A 26,864-nucleotide genomic window follows, 5' to 3' on the forward strand; every position below is an offset into this window, starting at 1 on the left:
TTTTGTGGTTCCTGAAGGTTCATTACTGTGTTTAAAAGATCCTACCATTGCTCTCTACTCTGAAGTAGATCAACTAGTCCACATCCCACCTTATTTCATTAAGATTCATTTTAGAGTTATCCTCCTATCTGTATCTGTGTTTTGTGAATGCTCTCTTTCCTTCAAGCTTTCCCAACCAATACTTTGTATGCATATAACTCCATGTGTCCTGCATGGCCTAACAATCTCAGCTTCCTTGATTTATCTTAATAATATTTTGTGAAGAGTACAAATTATGGAGCTTCTCATAATGCAGTTTTCTCCAGCTACTGCTTCTTCCTCTCACTTAGGTTCAAACATTCTTCTAAACATGCTGTTTTCAGACACCGCAATCTGAGCTTTTCCTTAATGAGAGAGACCAAGTTCCATGCCCATACAAAACAACAGGTAAAATTATAGTTTTGTGCATTTCAATCTTAAATTCTTAACATTGATGCTAGGTTAGTGGTCAGCTTCATGCTCTAGTCACAGTACCCCCAGGGAGAGATCACAGTATCCAATTTATTGTATAGGAGGCTCGGTGGGGCTCACTGTCGATTTTGACGGTGATGGTGAAGAAGAACGTCAGTGTCCCTGCTGGGAATCGAATTCGTGTCGTCCAGCCACAGCAGTGTCATTTTCTGAATAAGTTAATCCAACAAATTCCCATTTCCAAATTGTGATAACCGTTCAGTAGTTTCGAAAAAGATACGTGCAGAAGGGCGGACAGAGAGAGACGGGCAAGACCTCTTCATTAAGCTTTCATTTCATGAACTTCCTATAAAACTATAGGCATACCTATTAGGCGATTTACCTTACGTTGATTCTTTGGTTAAGTATCGAACGCGCAGAAAAGAAAGGGAAAAAAATACTTCAAATATCCCTCTTCGCTATTCTTTTCCCGTTAACCCGGAGCCAACTTGACATGTTGAGAACAACTCCAAAAAAAAATGGAACGAAGTTATCTCCGGTTGTCTTCCATATATAAGTGGGTGCTAGTAGGGAAAGTGGATAAGATTCTTGCTTGTTAATGTTGCAAAGATAGTTCTTGTAGTGTGATTGTTTTGATGGATAATGAATTTTATGCAATGTCCGAAGTCATAAAACTGGTATCTGTAGCTCGTGGAGTTATATGTGTAATTTTACTGTTTTGGACTGGACGGCAGACAGAGTGTAAATAAATCAGTCTTTCGTATAAACTTATGTACTTGTTTAAACGAAAGTGGTGTCGGAATGTGGTGTTTGAATTCAACATCTCAGAACTCTTCGCAAAATAAGGTATGCAAAAATATGCTTCCAATTATTATTTTTATTAGTAAGTTAAAATACGGCAGTTTTTAAAACTTCCTTCTCTTTGTGGGATATGAGGGCTATTGCTTGCGCCTTGGTCTCAAATAGAACCCTGGGAATAAACTATATCAATGATTACTGCCAACCGATAACTGTCAGTCTGAACACATATTTTTTGGCGATAATACCAATATTATTATTTAACGTCCAGAAATAGACTGTTTCCAAAATCACATGAATGATTTCTTTGCTAGCTTGAACAAGTGGAGTAAAGCCAGTAAGCTCACATTAGATTTTGACAAAACCAATTTTGTAATACCAACAGAAATTGTGTTCTGGGTTTGTGGTATAAGGATAAAACAATTGAAGTAGAAACAACTGAATTTTGTGGCGTTCAAATTGACTACAATAACTTAAATTGGAAAAACATATATTTAATACATTATCCCTAAACTAAGCTTAGCATGCTTTATTATGAGGAGTCATATTATCAATGAAAACAGAAACTTTAAAAATAGTTTACTAATTTACTTCCATTCACTCATGTCATATGGATTCATTTTCGGGGGAAACTCAACAGACAGCAAAAAAGTATTTTACGTTCAAAATAGAATCATTAGAATAATGGCAGGCACTAAAAGGGGAGCCTCAATTAGGGAATGGTTTAAGAAATTTAATATTCTTCCACTAGCCAGTGAATTCTTTCCCTCATTGTTGTCATTTGTAGTGGACATCATAGAAAAATTTCAAACAAACTCAGATATCCACAATATAAGACAAGATACCGACATAAGCTTCATGTCCAAAACACAAAATTTAGTAAATACCAAAAAGGAGTTTACTATTCAGGAATTAAGCTATTCAGTAATCTTTCCCCCCACTATAAAAAGTCTGAATCACAATATAAGGAAGTTGAAGCCACAACTAAAAGAGTATCTCTTATCTCACTCATACTCAATAGAATAATTTACCTCAACCAGAAATTTTCAGCTATTATAAATACATATAATCAACAGTGGTTATGCTTTCTTGGATAATTATTGTTGCAGTAATACTGTAATTGACTGTAAATTACTGCCATAACTATGTAATTTATATTTGTATTAGAAACAAGTATTGCATTTATGCTGTGACATGTTCTACATCCTTGGCCTGGACCTATGAAAGATATGTGGAATGTAAATAAATTCTGTTCTATTTTAAATGCACTGTATGAAGTTTTGAAGACTAACAAGCAGTCTTCAAAGTGCTACCCATCTCTGTTACAATCGAAAGTAAGTAAACTAGACTGCAGAGATAGAGACCATACCCATGGATCACTGTACTTTTATATTGAAGTTGTAATAACCCAACACACATTGAAATGGTGGAATTCGTTAACATGTGTTAATCTAACCAAATAATGGTAAATAGGCGTAGTAGTAGTGATGCTAACAAGAACGGTTGATGGTACAAAACTTTATATTGTGATTAATAATATAGAAAATGTCTGCCATATACTTACATAGTAGTTATTTGTAGGTTATAAGAGCAAGAATATCTTTTTATTTTGTTTGTTTGCATTGAACAGTTGCAACAAAAGAAGTGGCAGTATTATGTCTGCAGTTTAACAACAAAGAATTTAAAATAAATGCCTCAAAATGTTCACAGAATGTCTGTACAGATTTACTATGTCTGTTATCCAATAAGCAAACTATTTTGATTTTTATCTGCTGACATTTTACATCTGTGAAAGTAGTTAACATCTCCTGAACAACAGTTTATATACAGAAGATGGGCAGTATAATTTCATCCATGGATATGATCAACAGGCAGATATAATTTGCATTTTCCTTTGCTATTTATTTAGGCATTTAGTAGAAAATAGGTGTTGGTGCTTTGTTGATTCACAGTGCATGACAATTATTAAAATAACTGGAAGAGGAACAAGTCATATACTAAGACACAAGTAAGAAAATTTATACTTGAGCTTGGATTTAGTAATAATCTGCATTAAATCCTGGCAGTGGGAAAGATGCTATATAAAGTGCTAAGAACTGTGTATATAATTGCATGTCACAAGAAGATATGTTAGAATTATTGTTAAAAGGTAAATGCAGGTACTGGATATTCATTATCCTTTGACTGCAGGCAATGTTTCTGTCAACAGGTCCAATGTAAATAAGAAACAATGGAAGAGCATAGTGCTCAGGAGAAGCAGTATTTGTCTCAGCAGATGAAGAACATGACTGAAGATTCAAACAATGTAGGACTTGATTCTCATGACTTTGTGCCAGAACACAAGCCAAACATATTGCAGTCATCATGGAAACCATTTGGCTGTGAAACATGTGGCAAACGATTCACCCTAAAAGGTAGCCTTAGAACACATGAGAAGCTCCATGGCTTTCGACCAGTGTATAATTGTGATATCTGTGGGAAAACTTTCAAAGTAGCAGCTGGACTCAAGTCTCATGCATCATTGCATTCTGGACAAAAGCCATTCCATTGTGACATCTGTGGCAAGTCTTTTACACTTAAAGGAAGTTTGAAAACACATTCAGCTCTTCATTCCACAGTGCAAGAGTCATTTCCTTGTTACGTATGTGGGAAGACGTACAAAGGAAAAGCCAGCCTCAAGTCTCACTCCGCTATGCACTCAAACAAGAAACCATTTATGTGTGAGGTTTGTGACCAACATTCTACCCGTAGCAGTTTCACATTGCATGCAGCATTGTGTTATAAGAATAAGCCTTATGTCTGCCAGGTTTGTGGGATGTGCTTTGAGGTTAGAAGCCATCTCATACAACACATCACGTCACACATGGTGATGTTAAGAAACATGTACTTTATGTAGGTTGTAGAACATTTTGATCTTCATTGTGCAACTTCATGTGCTTCTTAGGATATAATGTGGTGGAAGCATGGTAAAATGTTAGCATAAAGAGCTGTCAGTACCTTTTTTTTCATTAGAAGTCTCAAATATCCTAAATTTTATTTTCATTAATTTGGTATTTGAGTATTTATTTGTTTATTGTTTATTTGTTATATCATTTATTTAACATTTTATTTATATATTTCTCAATTATTTATTTGCAGTGAAACTACTGGTTGTGGCAACTAAGACATCCACCCCTCCTGACAAACAATATTGTCAGTATGGATATCGTCATCTTCTTGACAAAATATTGGTGTTCTTGTAACTTCATTCCATTCTTGCACATTTCTTCGCCCTGGCAAACTCTAGAACAGGTTCAGATTTCCCGCAATTCTAGTAATGGTCACTTTTCTAGTCAAGATAATCTCTTTTATGGAACCAAAAAGTTAATTATTCACAAGGAATCCACCACTGGACCTTGTACTGAGCTAAATGAATGCAGTCCACAGTCTCATACTCTATTTCTTTAACATGCATTTTAATATTATCCTCGCATCTCTACTTTTATGTTCCTTTCAGATTTTCTGACTAAATTTTTGTATGCATCTTTCATCTTCCATATATGTTACTTTTCCTCCCCATTTCATTCTCCTTGATATGATGAGCCCAATAATATTTTATAAAGAGTACAGATTTTGAAACCTATAATTGTTTGATTTTTTATGATACTCTTTAGTTTCTTTCTCTTACAGTAGGTACAAATATTCTCAGCACTCTCATTTGTAACATCTTCAGTCTGTGTTATTCCTTAAAGGTGAGCCCTTACAAAACAACTTAGTTCAGAATAGTAATATGCATTCCCTGAATTTAATCTGCTCTTAATTTCTGAAGCAACTGAACATAGCAAAATTAAATTTCCTCTTTTGCACTTTATGAATGAAAAAGTGTTTAAATCATTTGATGACAGCAAAAAGAAATGGATCTATATCACAAACTTCTGATGTGACATTTCTGCAACTGAATCCTTGCAATCAGAAATTTTTAATGAAGTACAAGGTTTATCACTTGTTCTTGTAGTTTATATCACCAATATAATGCATTGTATCATTTTAAGTTTTGTAAAATTAACTTGCAGACCTGTTATTCACTGTTCATCACATCTACTCTAATGTGCTTTGTCCTTCGCTTGTTCTGACACAAAGCTGAGTTTATAATTTTATTTCTTGATAGACTTCTTTATATACTTTCGTATAACATCCTGGTATCATTTATTAAATGAAGTTGCTTAAAAATATTTTTTTGTGATTCAGACTTAACTTCTGATTCTAAAACATATGTGAAAAAGATTGAGTTCATGCTACTTGATGACATTTTCTAAATATAATATAGTTTCTAAAACACAGGTACTGAAGCTGTAACTTTCATCATTAAAATGCATATGCTAGGAAATGGATTACTTCATAGCATCACTGTTGGTGTATCTTCTTTGGATGTCATCCGTTGTTTATAGCTTAAAATTTAAAATTCTAAAAATTATGACATTTTCAAAATTTATAACATGTACAATGATCAGTATCCAAGAAAGCCTGACAGTGATATTATACCACTGTCACCATATTCTATGGCATATTCATCTGCATTGAAAAAGTGTACAAAAATTTGTTTATGATTGCTGAGAAGTGTTAAACAGAAAGGAACAGTTGGATTACCAGTGAACTTGTATAATAGCATCATAGGATAGTAATCAGTTCAGAACTTCATCTGTGAAGTGAATGTGAAATTGAAAGTTTCTGGAAAGAAGAATGTTTTCACACAACAAACTTGATAAACTGATTTAACTTTGCTCCATCTTTTACGCGTGCCACATTGCAACCAAGATTGTGTATTTATCAGCGTGAACTTCGAATATTTTATGATAGTTCTGAATAAAACTGTTAATATATATTTTCATAACATATTTCCAAGTATTCATCATTTGCAAATGAATTGTGGTTAACAGTGATATTCAAACAAAATATAAAATTGTTCCTGTACTTAAACACTCCGTGAAGGCATATGGAAGCATGACAGTAAAACTCACTTGCTCTTTCTGCCCCAGTTTGTGCTGTTCACATATAATTTGAAGTTAATTTACCTTTTACTTTAATGTGAAAGTTAATGCAAAGTCATGCATAACTCTTAAATAGTAACATACATATCTGTGTGTAGGTGTTGAAATAAATGTGTGGTATTTTAATATTATATCACTTAAACACTTGAAGTTATTGCTGCTTCATGCAGGTTATGCAGAATTGAGGCAGACTCTATGTTCAAGGTCACTGAAGCAATTCAAGAATAACAGCATTTTACGACGTTTAGTAATATATACAACTGCAGTACTTCCAATTCTTTTGTGTGCTATATTAGTTTTTAATTATGTGTGTTTGTGTCATATCTGTAAGTATTTACATTTGTAATTTAGAAAGTGTGGTGAAGTTTTTTCTGTATGTTAAAATGGAAGGTCTCCATTTAAAAGATTGTAGGTAATGGGAACTGTCTGTTCTGGTGTCACTGTATTGCTGACAGGGATGTTAAGGGGATAAAGAAAGATCATTATGGAGTAATATACAAAACAAAGCATTCTGTGTTGAATTTTAGCTAGCTTTTTACACTAGCAAATCACAGAACACATTTGGAGTTCTTTAAACTAAACAATAAATGTGAATACTTGTATGTAAGATTTGAAGATTTCACAGCGGTGAATATGAAGATTTCTGTCTTCTGGGTTGTTGCGCTGTGTAGTATGGTTGATGTTAACCAACGTTTCAGAGGTCATACTGCCTCCGTCAGTATGACCTCTGAAACGTTGGTTACATCAACCAGAGTACACAGCGCAACAACCCAGAAGATAGAAATCTGAATACTTGTAGTTTGGTAATGACATATTTTAGTATGATATGATATAATCAAAATTGGACCTATCATAATCATTGTATTCTTTTCATAAAAAATGCCTAGTACAGAACTGTACTGCATTTTTTTTTTTCAGTTTGCATAACTAGAAGCATTTATTGATAAATTGCCAGTAAAAGAAAACTGACATTCTTTCATTCTGTTGTTTGAAATTAACTGCTATGATGGATTTGTTACATCTGTCTTAGTTCATTCTTAAGCTTGGAGAGTTCTGTATTTACCAACAATCTCACATAGTGAGTTCTAAAATGTTGATTAGGTTTGGTATTCACATGTCAAGTGTGTCATCAATATTTCTAAATTTTCATTTTGTTTATATTATAAATATTGCCATGTAAGTAATTGAAGGAGCAGCTTATCTTGTTTGCAAGTATTATTTATAAAGTGGATATATATTTTTACAGTTATTTGTATGAAATTGTCAAAAGTGTTTTGTAAAATTGGTATCGATAGTGTGCAATAATGTACTTCTCTGCCAATAAATTTTGCTTAATTTGAAAATTTGTTTACATTGTGCATTAAATTACTTAACAGTTGGTTAGGAAAGATATTACATAGAGAAACAGTGTATTTAATTAATTAAATACACTGGAACAATTATGTGCTTCTCAACTTCAACTTTTACATCATTATTTCCGAGTACATGAGAAAGTGTTGAGTATATAAAAAAGAAATGTCAATATTTTGTGTCTTTCTAAAATTAGAAACCAGTTTGTTTGTTTTTTCCTAAAATGTACCAGTTCTTGATGTCGTGGTTGTGAAATATATAATGAAATACAAGGGAAAGATAATGTATTCATATCCATTTTGATCAGCTTTTTCAGCCTTTTATGTTTCTCCATTTCGTTAATTTTTAGTGTTCATTTCTGATAAAGAAATCGGCAACAAGACGGAAAAGATTAAAGAAGTTAATTTGTCTGCAATAAATGGCCACCTGCATTGCAGAGGAATATAAAGTGCAGATTTGGAAAATATCACTTTTCCGTTAACCAACTCCATGGAGCAGGGTCCTTGAGAAGCTGATAGTTGTAGAACTTGTTAAAATGTTCTTACTTTTCATGTAGTTTTTATGTCTATTACCATGTTTACAAGGTTATGTCATTGAATCCTGTCCTGAATTAGATTAATCCAGTCCACAGATCTTGAACTTGGAAACTCAGTGTTACTCAAGGTACTCAGAACCTCTTCAAGAGATACCTTTGTTAAGTAGATTAACGCAAATATTTTGCCTACTTCCTCATAGAAAATTCACTAACAAGTAATTAGCATATACCAGTAAATAAAATGGGTACTTACATTGATTAGTAATATATGTAAATTAATAAAAGACTCTAATGACTTCATATTTTAACTCACATAAAATACACATATCAAAAATAAAACATCAGATAATATATATGAATTAAGTTTATAATCATATATAAAACAAAATTTAAGTGTTTTAATTGCAATTGAGAGGTACCAGGTTTGAATCTTAGGCCATGATACCAATTATCCTTTTGGATATTTTATGGTTTTCCTGAGTCCCTGCAGGTAAATGACAGGCTACAATCTTCTCATCCAGTTCTTTCCAGTTTAGCATACATAATCAGCCTGTCAACATTTACGTAGCTCAATTATGATGTAAAGAGCACCATGCCACAAAGACATATGGAGGAGTGGGTATGAAGTTTCACGTATACTTACCCCAAAGGATAGCTCCCTGGTACCCATTACATAGGAGGCTGGATGAGCCCTGGAAGAATGAATCTCAACAAGGTGGAAAAGAGAATAATTATGAATCAAACCATTGCAATCCAGCCAATAGGCATCACTTTCCTGACTGAGCTGTCCTCACTCATCAAATACTATTATGGATTACAATAATGAAGTATATAAAACACAGCATGCTTGAATGGTTTGTAAGCTCTTGACTTTCAGTTGTTTAAGAAAAAAGTATTTTTAGTTTATTTATTTTTTAATGATTTGACATAATATGAGAAAGTGCTGAGAAAGATATTCATACTTAACAGATTTAAGTAACAGGAGGGTGGAGAAAAGTACATAAGTTTACTTCATGGTGTTACTTTGAACTTAATACTGTTAGGGTAACTCAAGAAGAAAAACATGGCAGGACAAGCAGTACATGTTTTTTGGCTACTTTCAACTGCTTTGCACGATTTCTACCTCAACATGTTTCTGAAATAGTATGAAAAATCAATATATATTTTAAAAAGTGTCAGTTTGTATTGCTATGTATGTTCAAAATCAGCAGAAGTCAGCTGTGATTGAAGTTTTTCAGGATTTAATTTATGGGTTCTTTTTACATATACAGAATTTCAAGGTAAAAAATTATTTCTAATAAGTATGAAATTCGTATATCTCAGTGAAACAAAATACAGAACATTTTCAATTCGTGCATGATTTGTGATAAATACAAATCACAAGTAAATATTTAACACTGAGTGGACACTTCTGCTCATAAATTTGACAGGAATCCTTTAAAGGGGCATCATACTTGAGTGTTGAGTATTCATTTCTCTTCAGGGGTTTTTGCCTGAGAAACAAGTGCAATTCTGCAGTATGTTTGTGTTTTGTGTTTCAGGATCAAGTGGCAGGATGGAGTCCTCCCTCCAGTACACCCATTGGAGATGGAAACAGTGTGTCAAATGTGACAGGACAGCAGGTGACCCCATTTGACTTCTGGCATAGGTATGCATTTTACAGATTAGGAAAGTAGCTGACCAGTGTTCCAAGCACTACCTCCATGGAGTAAAGTTCTTGAGAAACTGATATTCACTCAGATAATGAAGACATTTTATGGAACCTGGAGTTTATTACTATGTTCACAGGAGCCCACCACTGGGCCCTATCCTGAGCCAGATAAATCCAGTCCACATTTCCATAATGTTGATACACGTGGACATTTCTAGTAATAAGACATTTCTTTCAGCAGTACCAACCCTGTAGTCTAATTTTAGGGTCCTGGATCCTAGAGATTTCTGAATTTATTCAACCTTGGGAATAAATTCCTACAATTATTGTGCTATAAGCATTTTATCTGCACAGCAGAACACACAGATCAAGTGGGTTAATGTGCAAGTGTAGGTGATTTAAACCCCTAAAATTTGGGGCTTCTGGCCAGACTTTGAGTACAGGGATTAACAGTTTAACGGCATTCTACTGTGATATATGGCTAGCTAGATTGTGTCTGAGTAGTGATGCATGGTTGATGAAAGTTACGTATGCAATGATGCACACGAATATCCTGAAGTGGGATTTGCTGAACTTAATACTGTTGTGCTATAATTTATACAACTACTGCTCCAGTTATGACATAAAGCATTCAAGTTTAAGAAACATACTATTTGTTGAAGGTATATATTAAATATTCGTTGTTAGAATGTACTAACAACATGTATATATATATATATATATATATATATATATATATATATATATATATATATATATATATATATAAGGGACAAGTATTTAAGAAAAGTAGTTTTCGTAAGTTTTCCAGAACTTCATATTGGTGGGTAGCTGAAAGTTTTCCAGTTTGATTTTACACATATTGCAGGAGAAGACTGCCATTGTGTTGCTCACCCTGTGATGCTGTATTTGAATTGGTCATTTGCATAGCCACATAAGTACACAATAATTGCTTTTGAGGAAACTAAAAACAGAAACATGCCTGCAGACACATTATTTTAAGCTTGGTTTATTTTTCTTCAAGAATAATTAGCAGGTATCTAATTTATTGGTACATTTATAGTTCTTTAACATCTTTTGCATCTAGTTACAAGCTGAATTTGTTCATGGGCTTGTTTTTACAAGTACCCACATAATATTGAATGAATATTGCATGACACATGTGGTTATGTATCTTTTCATTGATTTCTTTATGGTCAAAACTGCAACCAAAACTTTTTACCATGAAACAGGCTATAAATAAGGCTGCCTATGTGCAGCAAAGTCTTTGACCTGTGTGATTCTTGTGGGAAATGATGACTGGAATAACTTCATTCTCTTTATAAAAAAGAGAGAGACTCATGTGGTTTTGCAAATGATCAGTTCATTTGTGCTTCAGGTTTCCTCAGATGTTTCATGGATATGAGGGAATGACAGCGTCCCAACCTGCTGTTGCCAGACAGTGTACAAAGAAGGAAATATACAACATCAGTTGTGAATCACCAGGAATTGGTATGTTAGCAGCAAGTTGCAGTGATGACATGACATTTTATATAGGACAAAGCCTGGTTCACAAATATGGTAGAAGCAAGCCACCACTTTCTTTACGCAGCAGGCCATTTAGCTGTGAGACATGTGGCAAGAGGTTTACTCTTAGAGGCAGCCTGAAAACTCATGAAAAACTACACTCATTCCGACTGGCATACCGCTGCCACGTGTGTGGCAAGACATTCAAAGTGGAAGGGGGACTGAAGTCACATACAGTGTTACACACTAACCACAGACCTTTCTTGTGTGTTGTATGTGGTAAAGGTTTCACCCTTAAAGGTAGTCTCAAAACACATCTGACACTACACTCTGTTCATCGAGCAACTTATCCGTGTGATATTTGTGGGAAGACATACAAAGGTAAAGCAAGTTATGAATCACACAAAGCCCAGCATTTGGGCCAGCCATTATATCAGTGCGAAATTTGTGGCAAGAATTTTACATTGAAAGGAAGTCTTAAGCTTCATTCCATGTTACACTCAGGGTTGAAGCCTTATACTTGTCAAGTCTGTGGTGCGGGCTTTACTGTACGTAGTCACCTCACACGACATTTCCAATTGCATAACCCTTCATGAAACTGTGAGTCCTAGTGCACAAGCTTTGTAAATGCATTCACATTGTATTTAGTAAGAATTGTTTGATGGTATATAGTCTGAGCTTCTGACAGCAGTAATCCAAAATATGAAGCAGACTTAAATACTTTATTACCTTAATATTTAATGTTTGCACTGTAAAATAACACTTGTAGGACCCACTCAAGCTGAAAGTTTAGTTGAGGGCTTCCTTCTACTCAGTTAATATCACTACAGTTGGTAACATTTCTTAAAAAACATAACTCAGCAACAGTATGTTTTTAAAATATCAGGGAATTAAATCTTGCACTAGTAAAGATATAATAATCAAGCCAAACCTGTTTCATTTAGTTGCGTTGTAGCCGAGCTTTAAACTGACAACAGAGGTTAATGTGTGGAAACAGTCATTGCTGGTCACATATTTAAATATGTTAGATAAGAGTGCAGTGAACAGTAACAAATTCGCCTTTTTTACTTCCATGAGAAAGTAATAATTATGCTTTGGTGTCCTACAACCTGTATGTCTCATTATATCACTGTATTAGCATGTGGCAATATAGAAATTGAATACATAAGGCGATAAAATAATTTTTAGTGAAGTTAAGTGGAATATGTAACCTGAATGTTGATGTCTGTGGTTTAAATTCATTGTATATGAAGTAGAAATTATGGTTTGTGCAAGGATTGAAAGGCCAGTGTTAATATTATATTTATTAATAAATTCGTCATAATAAAATACTTATTAGTATAAAAACAGTTAAGTGACAGCAAAATCAGTTTTACAATAAACACACAAGTCACACAACAGACAGAGCAATACTGCCATTTGTTGCCTTCCAATACAAACCAAATGTCCTAATGTAACTCTTCGAAACACGTTATAATGAGATTATAGGGAGATGCTTTTCCTAATTTCATGATAATTTCTAAAATGTATTGTTTAATTTGTGGGTCATTACTGTAAATTGTTATTGCAAGGGAATAGTTATTTTTAGTTAGCTGTGATTTATGTCTAGTTATCTGCCCTTTTTCATGAGAACCAAATGAAGATAGGAATGCATTAAATGAAAACAAAAGAAAATACAGTTGATTTATATCTTTATAGATATATAGATTTAGTGATTTATATCTTCACAAATTTTGGAGAGCTTTGTCTCAAAATTTGCTTTTTGTATGTTTATTCCTCCTCTTCAGAATGCCTCAGACTATTTAGCGCAAGGTTTAAGTACAGATCATTTCTCATTCAACTGCAAAATACCATACCAGTCTGTAGCACAGGTACAAAAAGCAGCTCTGCAGTGCACAGTGTAAAGCATATAACCTGGAAACAGATAAAATGAGTTGCCTGTACAAATATAAGTCTTTTATTACAGATGAGCATGTAACCTTATATATCTTTAGTTTTTACCTTTTATTTGATGAAGTTAAGAAAAGAGTAAAATCACAAGGTACTTATTATTATATTCTTCATTGTTGTTGTTACTACTGTTACTTTCATGAGCGCTGCACACAGATATGTACATTTAGACTGTTTTGAAATTAATGCCAAAGATTTTCAGGATTACTTCCATGATAAAAATTATGACACGAATGTATTGTTGCTAAGTGGCTTCTAATGCTAATTTTTACACAAAACATTCATAAAGATTATAAATCATGGTTGCCTTGCAAATTCGCAGGCATCTTCCTGCAGTTATTTCCTTTTTATTTTCTTTTTCAAAGGAATTTGGCTAAATGTCCATTTACCTTGCTTGCATTTTAATTGCCTTAGTTTGTCATCAAAATAGTTTCAGTAGAGAACTAACATATTTTTAAGAAGATGTATTTAAAAACAGTTAAATGGCAGAATGTGCTTGTTAACAAGTTACAGATGCAATATTTCTAATAACAGGAAGTGTACTTTTTATCTCAACATTTAAGTTTTGTGCTCACTTATCTTTTATTAACTAACTCAATGGAGCAGTGTGATTTTCGAGAATCTGATAGCCATTCAGCTGTCTTTTGTTGAACCCAGAGGTTTATTACTGTGTTCAAAACAACCCACCAACTTTGAGGCTCTGTGTAATATTTGTTGACATGCTATGTGTTTACGGTGAGGAATTGTTAGCCCGAAGTTCTATTGGAGATATTGTGATCTGAGCAGGAGGATATAATTTAAGAATGGAGATTACACAAGAATATCTTTGTGTTCTATGTGTGTCTAGTATTGATAATTTAGGTATATTAGTAACTTCACGTCACGTTGGACTTGTTAATATGGTGTAAATGAAAGGAAATAGAATTTTGGTCGAGAAGCCTCCTGGGAATAAAACGTTCTCTTAGCTGTTTTCATAGTGCATTTTTGTACTTACAGTTGGCTGAGTTTCCTAGCAATTGGCAGTGTGTTGATCTGGTCCTTTAGTACATACTGTCGCAACCCTTTCACACAACTTCCAAGGTATTCATTCCAGTTTACTTGCTTGATGTCAAAATTGAATATTACACGGTCTTCAGGTGTCAATTTTGCAAGCAGAGATCTCAGATTTGTGTCGTGATACAGCCAATCTCTTCCACTGAAGTACTTGACTGCCATGGTGAACCTCAATGACCTAAGTGCATGTTTGATGTCCCTGCATGCAAAGAGCAGAGTACAGACAGTTCTTTACCTTTATTGGCCTCGTGTTCATGGCATACACACGGTCCAGCTGGCAATGCGTAACGTTAGCATGTCACTAAACCATTAAATCCAGGAGTTAAAGTTTGATCAGTTCTCACAGTGGCAACTTGCTGCCTCCATCATCAGGGCGATTAGTTGCATTGACTGATGATGGAGGCAGTAAGTGCCTCTGAAATGTCAAGACTACGTGACGCTAAAGCACATCAGACAAGCAGTTTTATTCATTCAGTTGTCAGAATATAGACATCAGTACATTATTATATCCCAATACAAGCATATTTATAACCTTATATAATGTCTGGACATTTTAGAACTTTACGTGGTACCCCAGAATGAAGTGAGTGATGCAGTCTTTCGGCTTGATGGAGCCCAACCTCATTACACAGATACTTGCAAAGTCTAAGCATGGTGGTTTGGCTACTTTACCTCTCAGTCATGCATTTATTTTATGCACACTGGGTAAAGAATGCATAAAGAACAGAGTCTAGTACTTTCTTATGTGTACTCCTGCCCATTTGCATAACTTAAAACAGAGTGTTCACGCAAAAGAAGAAATATGGATGTGACTTACAAATGGAAAGGCAAACTATATTTTAGAGAAATACCTTGACACATATGCAAGTATACCTGTTTGATCCTGATGAACAGTAACACAAGACGTGTGCCAGAGAAGCAGGTATCAGCTCCAAACAGAACCAGAGAATTAAGTAAACAGGCCACAGGCTGGTTGTTACAAAGCAATAGTACCATTTTGCGTGGGATGTTGGATATTGAATGATTGTCTGACCACAAATTGACCAGTATTGTTTCCAAGAGATGGGATTCTGCGCACCTGACACAAAGTTGTACACCTTGGTATGGCCACTGCAACAGAATATGTACCAGATGTATGATGCATTACAGAGTTGTTTTCCAGGATATTTAAATCTTTTAAATTACAGACAGAATTAAAAATGTACTGATCTACTCAAGTCCCTACCTGATAAGTAGCAGGGTTCTTTTTCTTGAGTGTAACGATGGCCAAAATGTTAAGCTAAGCACTAAGAATTTCTGAAACTTTACCAATACACCCCTGTTACATAACTTCATGGCATGTTCTTTGTCATGGAGAAAGCCTTAACATTCTTTCTGTACTATCGAAGTATTAAGTAACGAGTCAAGGTGCCATGTTCAGCGTGAATACACTAATTCCTTGTTTTACTAACACAAATATTTGTTAAACTAAAATGCACCCTTATTTAATGCTGAGGTTAATAATGAGTAAGAGCTATACCTCCTCCTCTCCCCTCCCCTCAAGCACCTTCGCGGCATGTAGTGGGACAGCTTTACATTTTTATTTTTTTTATTTGGTATAATGAGAGATACTAATTGGAATGAACAGCCAGGGTAGCTCAGTCAGTATAGTGACTAGGCTATGGACTGGTTGATTGGGTTTTGTATCCCAGCACAGGCAGATCTTTTTACCAGTGCATCCAGACTGGCTCTGGGGCCCACCCAGCCTCTTATCAAATGAGTACCAGGGTTCTTTTCCCATGAGTAAAGCAGCTGGGAAATGAAGCTGAGTGATCACGTCTGGCAGCATACTCATAGCTCTGCATATTTTTGTTGTATTAAAAATGTATTGTTTACCAAAAAGTTATATTTATTTTGCCATTATGTTATTAATTTTAAACATTCACAAAATTGAGCTTTAATAATGGTTTTCATGGTTGGATTTCCAATACTGTTAAGTCCCAATTAGCTGACCTAAACAGGACTAAAATATGGTCAGATAATATAAAATGTCGGATAACGTGGAAGACTAATGGAAAAGATGAGGGTAAATATCAACTGAATTTATGATATTAAATTATGAAGAAAACATGATATAACATCAAATGAAAAAATCTCACAAACAAAAATAGTATTTATCATCATGTAAATTTGTAAATGAATGAGTTTATTTTTTTAAGAAATTAGTAATGGGTATTTTCTTCTGAGCCACAGCATGTTGGACAAAGTGGGATGTTTGGTAACTGAAGGTCAGATAATTGGGACTCTATTATATTTTTATCATTGTAATGCAACATACCATGGATTATCAGTTCATTACAATACAATGTAATTGAATTACCTGTGGCTAGACTCTGCTGTTTCCCAAGCAGTTGCAATCATAGCGTTCACACACATGTCCACTGGTACTAGGTCACAAACTTTTTGGAGGTCAAACAGACCAACTCGAGTATGCCCAAGATATGCATTATAAAGAATGATGGTTATGGTCTGAATGTTGTCAATCCATCCAGGGTTTGGTTCCTTCCAGGCATTAATCACTATATGCAGGAAAGTTGATGCTTAATTGAAACATATGGTAATTATAATACATATCTGTTTCAACATTATTCCACTTGCTTATTTACATTTCAGCTGCATGTGTTAGTGTTTGTATTAAGTGACAGCAGTATGACCTCCGAAACGTTGGTTAACATCGACCAGACTACGCAGCGCAACAACCCAGAAGACAGAAATCTTCATGCTTTTAGTTACATTAGCAGATATCTATATGCATTTTCATAATCACCCTGATTTGCAGCCCCCATACTTTTAAAAAACAAAGCTGCATAAGTACTAGAGGTGATTTTAAGGTTAAGGTGAAAAGTGGAATTTAAAGAAAAAATAAAAATGTCTCACCCATTGAAGGCCTGAAAATAGCCACTGGCAAGCGCTTATTATTTTGTTTAATCATGTCTTCTGCTAAAGCTTTGCTGTAGGTGTAGGTATTTGGCCACTTCTCACTTCCTCTGTAAACACATTCATATGTGGAAACTTCCAGTAATCAATATCAATAATCCTTAGGGTTGAAATGCACTTACTTTGGCCCTGAAGATGGAAGCTGTTTGTTCCTCTGAAATGTTGGTATCTGCGTACAAGTCTACATAGTATTACATCTCAGAAGACTAACATGATGATGATTGGTAGCAAAGGGAATTTACCCTTAATGTGGACTCCAGATCATGTTGGAGGCATGGTACTTCCCACAATCAGAGATGGGGAATGGAAACACGTGCAGTGAAGTTCAGTCCATTTCAAACCTGGGGCCGTTTGCATACGTCCCAACTCATAAAATTTATTGGACTACTTAAGTTTTAACTGATTGAAGAACAAAACGCTAAACTGGGTGTAATTCTAAGCAAATGTTTACAGTCCCTTTGATACACGTAATCAAACTCTTAAAGAACATACATACAAAATGTTCTTAAAAATTAACAAAAACTTCCCAAAAATAGTATTTTTCTACATATAATTTTAGTATTGTTTTTACCTGAATTTCATTCCACTTTCTCCATCCGAAGTTGTTTCAACAAGCTGTCTGTTATCCACATCCATAGGGTACACTTTTTCCTTAATTTCCGTATGAGGACACTGTGAATATGCTGTAGACACGAAAACCACCGCCTGCGTACACAACCATGTGTAAACTGAATGTATTTAACTTATTGGGAGAATAATATGGAAATAATGAATTGGTTCTGGAAGAAGTATGGTGTGGACTGGATCTGGCTGAGGACAGGGACCAGTTATAGGCTCTTGTGAATGTGGTAATGAACCTTCAGCTTACATAGAAAGTGGGGAATATCTTTACTATTTGAGTGACTCTTAGCTTCTTGAGAACAACTCTGCTCCATTGAGTTAATTTGTTAGTTTTATTTCCTGGTACAAGGTATTCCATAAGTTGGCAGTTGTAGGATTTGAGGGTTTCATGGCAGTGAGTCTGAAGATTGCTGTCTTCTGGGTTGTTGCGCCATGTAGTCTGCCGTATACTTCTACCATACTACATGATGCAACAACCCAGAAGACAACAAACTTCAAGTTGTTTGTTATTCTGCACTTCGCAAGTTTCCCTCTTATTGCATGTGTAGTGAGTTGTTACTAATTTATTTATGGTTATTTAATAACATTATCAGTAGCTCAGACTATATTATTGAAATTGAAAGGAAGCAGTCATGAGCTTCTGTAAGGTATTATCCATGGAGTGACTGAGGAAAGCCACTAAAATTAGTAATACTGACTACTGAGCCATTGCATTCAGTGTAGTGAGCTGTTAAAAATCAGTTTCCATCTTCATAACTAATTTCCCTAAGGTTTGGTTTAATACTCTTTCATCTGTGCCTTGATTTCACATCTGGATTTTTTTCATGATCTTTTCTAACTGAAAAATTGTATCATTTCTTGTTTCCTATATGCATTATAAATGTCTTGATTATTCCATTCTCTTTGATTTTATCATTGTGGAATACTGCATTAATGTTACAAACACGAAAGTTTAATATTATGTAATTAAACATTCTCAACCTTATTGGCAGTGATTGTTTAGGTAACAACATTTTGATAATGAGGGAGGCTACGTTAGAAGTTTCAAAGAAATTTAATTTTGGTTTGTAATGTTTCTCAGGAAGAGTTTATCATAAAAATTTGTTTATAATGTAAAATATAAATTTCATTAACGCTTTACTTTTTATTTTAAACATTTTTTCAATATTAAATTACATGCAAAAGAAGCCATTGTAACTGTAGGTTAGGTTATGTTAGGTTAGGTTTTTATCAGCGACAAATTAACATCAAGGCCAACAAAGTACTTCAGAGTACAGAGTACTTCACTGGAATACACATGTACATTCTCTGTTTTCTTTACCTTGATCTGTGGCATCTTTTCACACAGCTGTAGTATAGCAAGAACAGGTAGTGTATTTGTGTTCATAGCTGTATTGAGTGGCTCGTGGAACTTTACTATGGCAGCAACGTGAAATACCACAGACACTTGACTTGTGAACAGAAGTTCATGATTCTCACTAGACAGGCCAAGTCCTGGCTGTTCAAGGTCTGCTTCCACAGGGACCACTTTCAGCAAGTTGTCTTTGGGTACTGTAGAGAATATCTGCACAAATTTATGTAGTTATCAGTTATTTATTGTGGTCTGTTTCTTATTAGCATGCCTGATATGATTTCAGTTCTTGGTTAACACGAAATTGATTTTAGTGCATGAACCAAACAAGATCCCTTGCAGTTATTATATTGTCTGTAATATGTGCAAAATATTTTGAAACTAACACATTTCTGTAAATTCTTACATATTCTATTTCTTTATGCATTTATTCTTCCCACCTCACCACAGAAATAGTAAGACAAAGAATAGATGAGATGTAGGAGAATGAAATGTATGCATGTCACAATGAAGTTATTGTTCTAGGTTTCGGTACCACACAGACTCATCAGTAGATGCCATCTTCAGCCCTGAAGATGAAGACAGTATGTTTCTCTGAAACGTTGGCATCTACCAATGAGACTGCATGGCTCCAAAACCCAGAAGAGCAGTTTTGTCGTCACTGCCATAAAGACCCTGAATCACACTCACTGGATTTGATAGTATTTTAGAAAGCCTGTCAGAGCAGCTGTCTTCATTCTTTCTTCTTAAGAGCACAATTATCCTTTTGATGTCTGGGCATGACAGGAGCAGTTTCATTAGCAGCATCTTACCCAAAAATCCACTTGCTCCTGTGAGAAGCACAACTTTCCCCTGGTAGAATTTTTGCAGCGTTGTTGCCATGTCTTCACATCTTAAAACAAAATACAGACATTTATGAACAGAGTTTTTACTACACAACTTTCTTGCCCGATCATATACAAAGCCATTTTACAAAACTCAGCCATACAGAAAGAAGGAAAATATAAATTACAAGACTGGGAATATTTTCTTAGTGTCACATGACGCGAGTCATAGTTGCACCGATGTGATCCAAAGCCATTGTTGCTCAATAATGAGTTTATAACATTGACTCCTGGTCATGCAAGTTGCCTACCCACGAAGGAAAGCGGCGACAGACAGACGTGGACTGAAAAACGGCAAACAAATGCGTCTTATTTGTGTATTATGATATTATTTAAAGTAAAACTTTGTTCATCTCTTGATTCAGAGCACATAAGAAGTTCTGTGGATCTCTGCCTTCCGTTGTACATACGCCTACCACCAAACACTGTTACTTCGTTCCTAAGAAGCTCCTTACTTACCTGCGCATCTGTACACTCACTGAGCTGTTTCGGATATGTATTCATGGCATCAATTCAGGTATGACATATATTCTCACATATGTGTGTATGAATTGAATTTGAAAGCCTACACACGTGACGTCGATAAATTCAAGGTAATTAATATATGGACGTCACACATGGTTCATTTAATCACTTATCGCTATTGATGCAGTTTCGAAAGACAGGATGAATTAAAAAAACAAAATTGGTTTTGTAGTAGCAAAACGTTAATATTTCAACACTGCTAACACAAAACCTGCCATTGAACTCCCTCCTGAGCCACTTCCGTCCACCTCCTATCCCCGCAATGTCTTCCTAAGATTTATTCTAATGTTATCCTCCTTTTCGATATTCCAGGTGGGCGTTTCAAAGAGGTTTCTTCACAAAAATCCTTCATGCGTTATTTGACTCTTAATCCTAGCCACGTGACCAGCCCACACATTTCACTGCTGCGCACTTATAAAACCACGTAACCACGCTGAGAACCAACATATGCTTATTATATAGATTTACTAGTATTATGATAAATTGAAAATAATGTGGAAGGAAACGTCCATGGAAAGTCTTAAGACCCATTCCAGTATATAATTGGAGTGGCTGGAGAAAATCATTTCAGTCTGCCATTAATTAACTGTGAGTAAACTGCACATCTACAACTCCCGGTTTAATAAATATCTCGCTTTTGTATCGAAACCCCCTGTTACATTACTGTAACAGAAAATATTCGCCTTTATGTGAAGTCGGGGAACCCGGCACTACTGTAACATTCATCCAACAATTCCAGTTCTTTTCTGCCAAGGCATAAGGCAAATTGTCTTGTAAAATTCGACCCAAATAGGATTAAAACTACATAGCCCCTTCTCAGGAACACGTGTAAATATGTAAATCCATAAGTCACAAGGCGAAGTGTATTTTTAAACCAGTAATTGGAAACTATGCAGCGTTCGTTCATTTGTGGACCTTAAAATTTGAGTTCCTTGTGAAATTTCTGATTTTGGCGACTTTAAAGGTGAAGGTGTTCTGGGTTATGACACCGTGTGGGCTTGTAGGTACTTGGAGAAACATACTGTCTCCATCTTCAGCCCCGAATAAGGAGACAGTATGTTTTATCCGATACGTCGGTGTTCCCACAGCGTCACAACCCAGAACATCATCATCATTAACACTTCCTTCTTTGGGATCTTACGAGCGTTTTGCGTCTTTCCGTTTATCCTCTTAATTGGTTGCGTTGAAGGTATTAAAGTTGTCCTTGTGTTTAGTTAAGCATCATGACAAATTTATGGTGCACCATGCATTCTTGACTTCTATGCTATGCTCTGCCGCACGATGTTTGAAACTTTAAGTAAGCGGCTTGAAGACGGAGAATAGGTGGGATTCTGGTGAAACAAAGAAACGTGTTCAAGTGTAATAATGATAAAAACACGTCCATGTTTATTGTTAATAAATGCAAATAAAGTTGTATTTAACCCCATACCCCCGTACTTTACACAATAGGCTTACTTTTAAAGTATCCATTCACTATGGGGAAGCAGGCCACTTATTGGAACGATGTTACCAGGTTTGCCACCATGTTTTTCAATGTAGCAGTGTCGACATATTCCAATTTAGGTTAAAATAGAGCAACAGTAACACTTTCCATGAAGACGTACATGCGCTTCTGCGCACCGAAATTGCTGGTTGGTTAATCTCCAGGATTACATTGGTTATCGTGGTAGCAATGGTTACCTTCGTTAAAGATCGAATGTCAAATTCTGGTAATCACACCGGAATTTTTACGATTTGTCGCTGGTGAAATGCTCACGGCTGCTTTGTTAGCATAAAGTTGTCGGCAGTGGGAAACAGCGTACAGATGCTGGGTGGCCTCTGTGACATGATAGGGATACCAAGCTTTATTAGAGATCACTGCTTAGGCCGAAGTTAACGAAACGTGGGCCAAATGACAATATTATCTTCAGAAACTTCGCCTGAGGTGAAATTTTCTGAAATTTAAACGGCTCGAAATAATTTTGAAATTGTCGTGAAAGTCAGCTTGAAAACAATTGCGACATTATTATTATTATTACGCTTATTGTTACATTTACTTACCATTTTACAGGGTATTTACTGCTATGTACCTGAGAAAGAACTTGTCCCTGACATACATAGTGCATCAGCTATTTCTGAAATACATTTTGTTTGTTATTATTATTAATCTTTGATGAGACTCTTTTCCAGATACTTCCTGGCGTTTGACGTCAGTTGATATAAAAATATTAAGGCAGCGGATGTTGTCGACTCTCAGCTGAATAACAGCACTATAAAGCAGGCTTAATGTTAAGTCATCTAGAGAAAAAGAATTGGTGGATAAAAAAGGTATATACCCCTAACAGATCGAGTGCGTGATGCAGATGTAGAACATTATTACTTTTTTCTGATAGTTACTACCTATGTAGCCCCTTAAAGCATCATTGAAGTGTTAAATCTAACGTTTACATTGAACAACAGTTAACTTTATTTACAGTATAAACATCAGAACGTACGTAAAGTAAGGATAAACAATTATCTTCATTAAAACCTTAATTACTGTAAGTATAATAATCATAAAAATTCGATGATAAGAAATTAATCGGTTTTTCGTTATACCGAAAATTCAGCAGTAGAGGGACAGGTGTATTTTCCTAACAAAATTACTAGACCATCGTTTGCATTTTCATAGCACTCATCCATCGAACGATAATGCCACGCCATATACTGAATGATGGATTTCGTCCAGAAAGACATGTTGAACAAGAACAGCATTTTTCTTCCTATAACGAAAGGTGCTGGTACTCAGATGTAACAAGGGGGGATGAAACTTTTAACAAACAACTTAAGCTAAATATAAATTCATACTTCTTCCTGCACCTTTCATTTTCTCATTTTGGTAACAAATGTTTAATTTTCTTTATTTTTATATTTTATACCATACCATTGTATACCACCAGAAAAAGAAAACCCAAACAATAGCAATTTAATATTATGATCACTTTCACAGGAACCTTCGATTAGGGGACCACCTGCCCCCAAACAACGGAATTACCAACCTGCAAGTCTTCAAAACCTTGCTTTTGAGGCATTAAGGTACTATGTCTATGATTTTGGTGTTCATCTGATTCAGTCAGTAGGAACAAATTCCAAGAAGCTCCACAGTGCAATACAGGACTGTTCATATCTTCAAGATATGCTTCACAGTATGGTGCCTGTCAGCTTTGCCAATGATGTCACAGAAAAGTTGCTTATCTCCGTCGATGACATGTACAAGGATATCCATGCTTGCACTAAGGAATCTTGGTGCGACAAAATAGTTCAAGAGTTGGTCAGAGCCATCTGCTGTGACAAGACTAAATCTATGTCGTACTCTCCGTCTTATCCCAGGCGTTGTGTTCAGCGGACTTTACACAATGAAGAGACTGAAGGTTCTCAAATTGTCGCACTTGATGGATCAAACTTATGAAGTTTTCATTATAAGAGGCCTACATGCTATGATGGATTTAGAAATATTGCTTTAAATCATCACTGTTCTGACAACATTATAATGGCAGTAGGAAGTACATGTAGAAAGTTGAAGGTCTTGGATGTTGCTTTCTCAAGCCGTATAACTAATATCAGCATTGGAGCCATCTTAAAATTAGTGTGTTTGGAAGAGCTGAATATACTTGATACATCTATCTCTTATGAAGGCTATACAAAGTTGATTAACGGATTAAGTCGTAATACAGTGAATGAGTCATTGCTAAAGTTTGGGTGTAGCCGACTCGTAACTTCACACTTTCATCTCCTGCTTAATGGCTTTCAGAACCTCGTGGAAATAAGCATTAAAAGATGCTGTTGTGACTCAGCTGTTGCAGGGTTGCAAAATCTGCAGACTGTCCGGTTTACAGATTTCTGGTTTTCGGACATCCAAGCACTGATTGTCATAAAAGGTTCACAGTTGCTCGAACTGCAACTGAAAAATGTTGGGGACATTAATTTGAAAGTGATTGATGAAAATTGCCTGTCTCTAAAGCATCTTCCCATCAGTGGCTATGTGCGACATGTCCCTCAGTTTGAGAATAACGATGATCCGTTGCCTGGATTCCAATCTTCACACCATCTCTCCCTTTATTTATACAAACGTGAATATTTTATTCCTTATATTCTATCTTAATGCACTAACGTAAAGATAGTGGACATATTTATCACAGATGGAAATGAGCAAGAAACTTACTTGATCATGGAATTTGTACTTTCAAGGAACACATTAAAGTGTTTCGAAGAAATTTCTGTTAAAACTCATATGTCAGGTTTGCTATCTTTGCATACTGCAAAATTGCTTATTGAATGCAGCCCAGGTATTACTAGCTTGAAGGGTGTCAACACTTGGAGCAGTGTTGGCATCTTGGAAGACTTAATCGATGAAATGGCAGAGAATTATCCTCACATTCATCTTAGTGAATAAAATCTGAATGGTGTCATAACGTTTCAGATATTAACTGACATTTCAGAGGAGCATACTGCCTCCATCATGTGGGTGCCATCTTCATACTCATTGCCATGAAAACATGAAATCTCACCTTTTGGAGATTAATTAAAGTTCCTCCAGAAAATAAGAAATACAAACTTTCATATATCATCTGGGGGATGACAGGGTCACATTAGAGGCCCAGTTTCACAGAGACATAGTCTCACCCCATTGCCACAACAAGAACATGTGTGGGCAGACAAGTATTGTCTGTCTGAGAAGAGATTTTACTTGGTCTTGAAACCATTATTTTGATAAATGCGTCCCTAAAACACTGTCCCATTCAAAAATTTTAGACTTGCTACAGTAATCTGTAGAATAATTAGTTTAAAGGTCATGTGACACAGCTTCCATGTTCCAAATGTATGGACACATCCATATTTGTCTGTCACATTCTTCTTAGGAACTAGAAAAACCTGCATGATCTGAGGTCATTGGTGTACCACAGTGTTACAATAGTATGAACTGAGGCCATTTTTGAAACATATTGTTACAGCAGCACTGCTAGCTGAGGTTGTTGGAACACTTACATGACTCAATACGACCATTGCTGGCTTATGTTGCAACAGTGACCTTGGATGGCATTGTTGCCTTTGATAGCAGTGGTGCATTTGTTATCCCGTTTGTTGCCCTGCCAAGTCACTGTGCATGATATGGCATGAAGGACCTCTTTGGAATTTCAGTGTACTTCAAAGAGTACACCTTTCCATTCTTCTTGTTATTTATATTATTGGTATGTACTATATTAGGCATATATTAATAGTGCAGGATTTCTAGATGGCTGAAACATACATAGGTGATGTACAATACATCAGTGATGATTGTGATGCTAGGATCATTTAATGTACCCCACCCCCTTTCATTCATTCAAGGCCACTTTATTTAGAAGCCTGAATGGGCTTTTACATTTGTCATCTGAGTCTTTTGATAGGTTTTGATAAATTCTTCTGCTGTACGTAGGCCTAATGAGTATAAACAATGTGTAAGTTTCCTTCACTTTAATTGATTAAAGGCCTAATTGAACTTTTGCATGTATTGATTGAGTCTTGACAGATCCTGATAAAACTTTATTTACTTTACATGTAGTACCATGTGTAAATTTCACTCACTATAATTCATATTAAGGGCTATTTACATAAATATTTAATTGGACTTTAAGAATCTTTTAATCTCACATACTTTATAATTTCATTTGTATGATTATTATCAAGTGGAAAGGAATTTTTGCATACATGTTTCATTCAATTTTTCTGTACTGTACAATTTATACATTTGTGCACTGGCTAATAAAATTACTGCTGTAATTGAAAGGAGTATATAGTTTTAAATGTTACAAGGTATAAATGAACTATATAAGTCAGAGAACATTGTGTGGATGGGTATACACACACATATGAAATTTGAACTTGTCATGATGGTAATCACTGTTGACCTTTGGGTTGTGATGCCATGTTGTCATACAGATGGTTACCTACATTTGAGAAGAATACCTCACCTCTTGTAGATGGTTATGTGTTTAAGAGGAGTCAAAGATGGAGGTGGTATGTTATACAGAAATGTTGGTAACCACTTACAATGACTATATGGCATCACAACCCAAAAGACAATTATCTGCAAGTAGATATTCGGACAGATTGGCAAAACAAAAATTAATATATGGAAGAGTGGACATGGATATTTTATGCATATATGACCCAAAAATTTCAAATTCGT

At 35.3% G+C, this 26,864-nt stretch overlaps 2 protein-coding genes across 6 annotated transcripts; one reads left to right on the forward strand and one right to left on the reverse strand.

Moving 5' to 3' along the window:
* The first annotated feature begins 49 nt into the window (after positions 1 to 49).
* On the forward strand, positions 50 to 26,464 carry LOC110827912 (uncharacterized). The gene is given in 9 exon segments (XM_087359177.1): positions 50 to 1,296; positions 2,416 to 2,582; positions 3,458 to 3,973; positions 9,702 to 9,808; positions 11,190 to 11,302; positions 20,518 to 20,669; positions 23,646 to 23,977; positions 23,979 to 24,145; positions 24,148 to 26,464. Coding segments are annotated over 7 exon segments (2,307 nt in total). The 5' UTR covers positions 50 to 1,296; positions 2,416 to 2,582; positions 3,458 to 3,478; the 3' UTR covers positions 25,089 to 26,464.
* Positions 12,604 to 22,391, reverse strand: LOC110827910 (fatty acyl-CoA reductase 1). 5 transcript variants are annotated; one of them, XM_022060065.2, is made up of 10 exons: positions 22,133 to 22,389; positions 21,819 to 22,008; positions 19,959 to 20,160; positions 19,239 to 19,481; positions 17,868 to 18,001; positions 17,237 to 17,346; positions 16,680 to 16,878; positions 15,194 to 15,430; positions 14,262 to 14,519; positions 12,604 to 13,231 (listed from the first exon to the last, which is right to left on the reverse strand). In XM_022060065.2, the coding sequence occupies exons 3-10, from the start codon at positions 20,148 to 20,150 to the stop codon at positions 13,150 to 13,152; spliced, it is 1,455 nt and encodes a 484-aa protein (XP_021915757.1). In that variant the 5' UTR covers positions 20,151 to 20,160; positions 21,819 to 22,008; positions 22,133 to 22,389; the 3' UTR covers positions 12,604 to 13,149. The 5 variants fall into 5 exon arrangements, with proteins under 5 accessions (XP_021915757.1, XP_021915759.1, XP_021915758.1 ...); XM_022060067.2 differs by lacking the exon at positions 21,819 to 22,008 and having other exon boundaries at positions 22,133 to 22,391; XM_022060066.2 differs by lacking the exons at positions 21,819 to 22,008; positions 22,133 to 22,389 and adding an exon at positions 20,893 to 21,125.
* Positions 26,465 to 26,864: the final 400 nt, after the last annotated feature.

The sequence above is a fragment of the Zootermopsis nevadensis genome, unplaced genomic scaffold (genome assembly GCF_977971745.1).
Source record: "Zootermopsis nevadensis isolate Lab colony 2312 unplaced genomic scaffold, Znev_1.0 Znev_ptg000003l, whole genome shotgun sequence".
NCBI lineage: Eukaryota > Metazoa > Arthropoda > Insecta > Blattodea > Termopsidae > Zootermopsis > Zootermopsis nevadensis.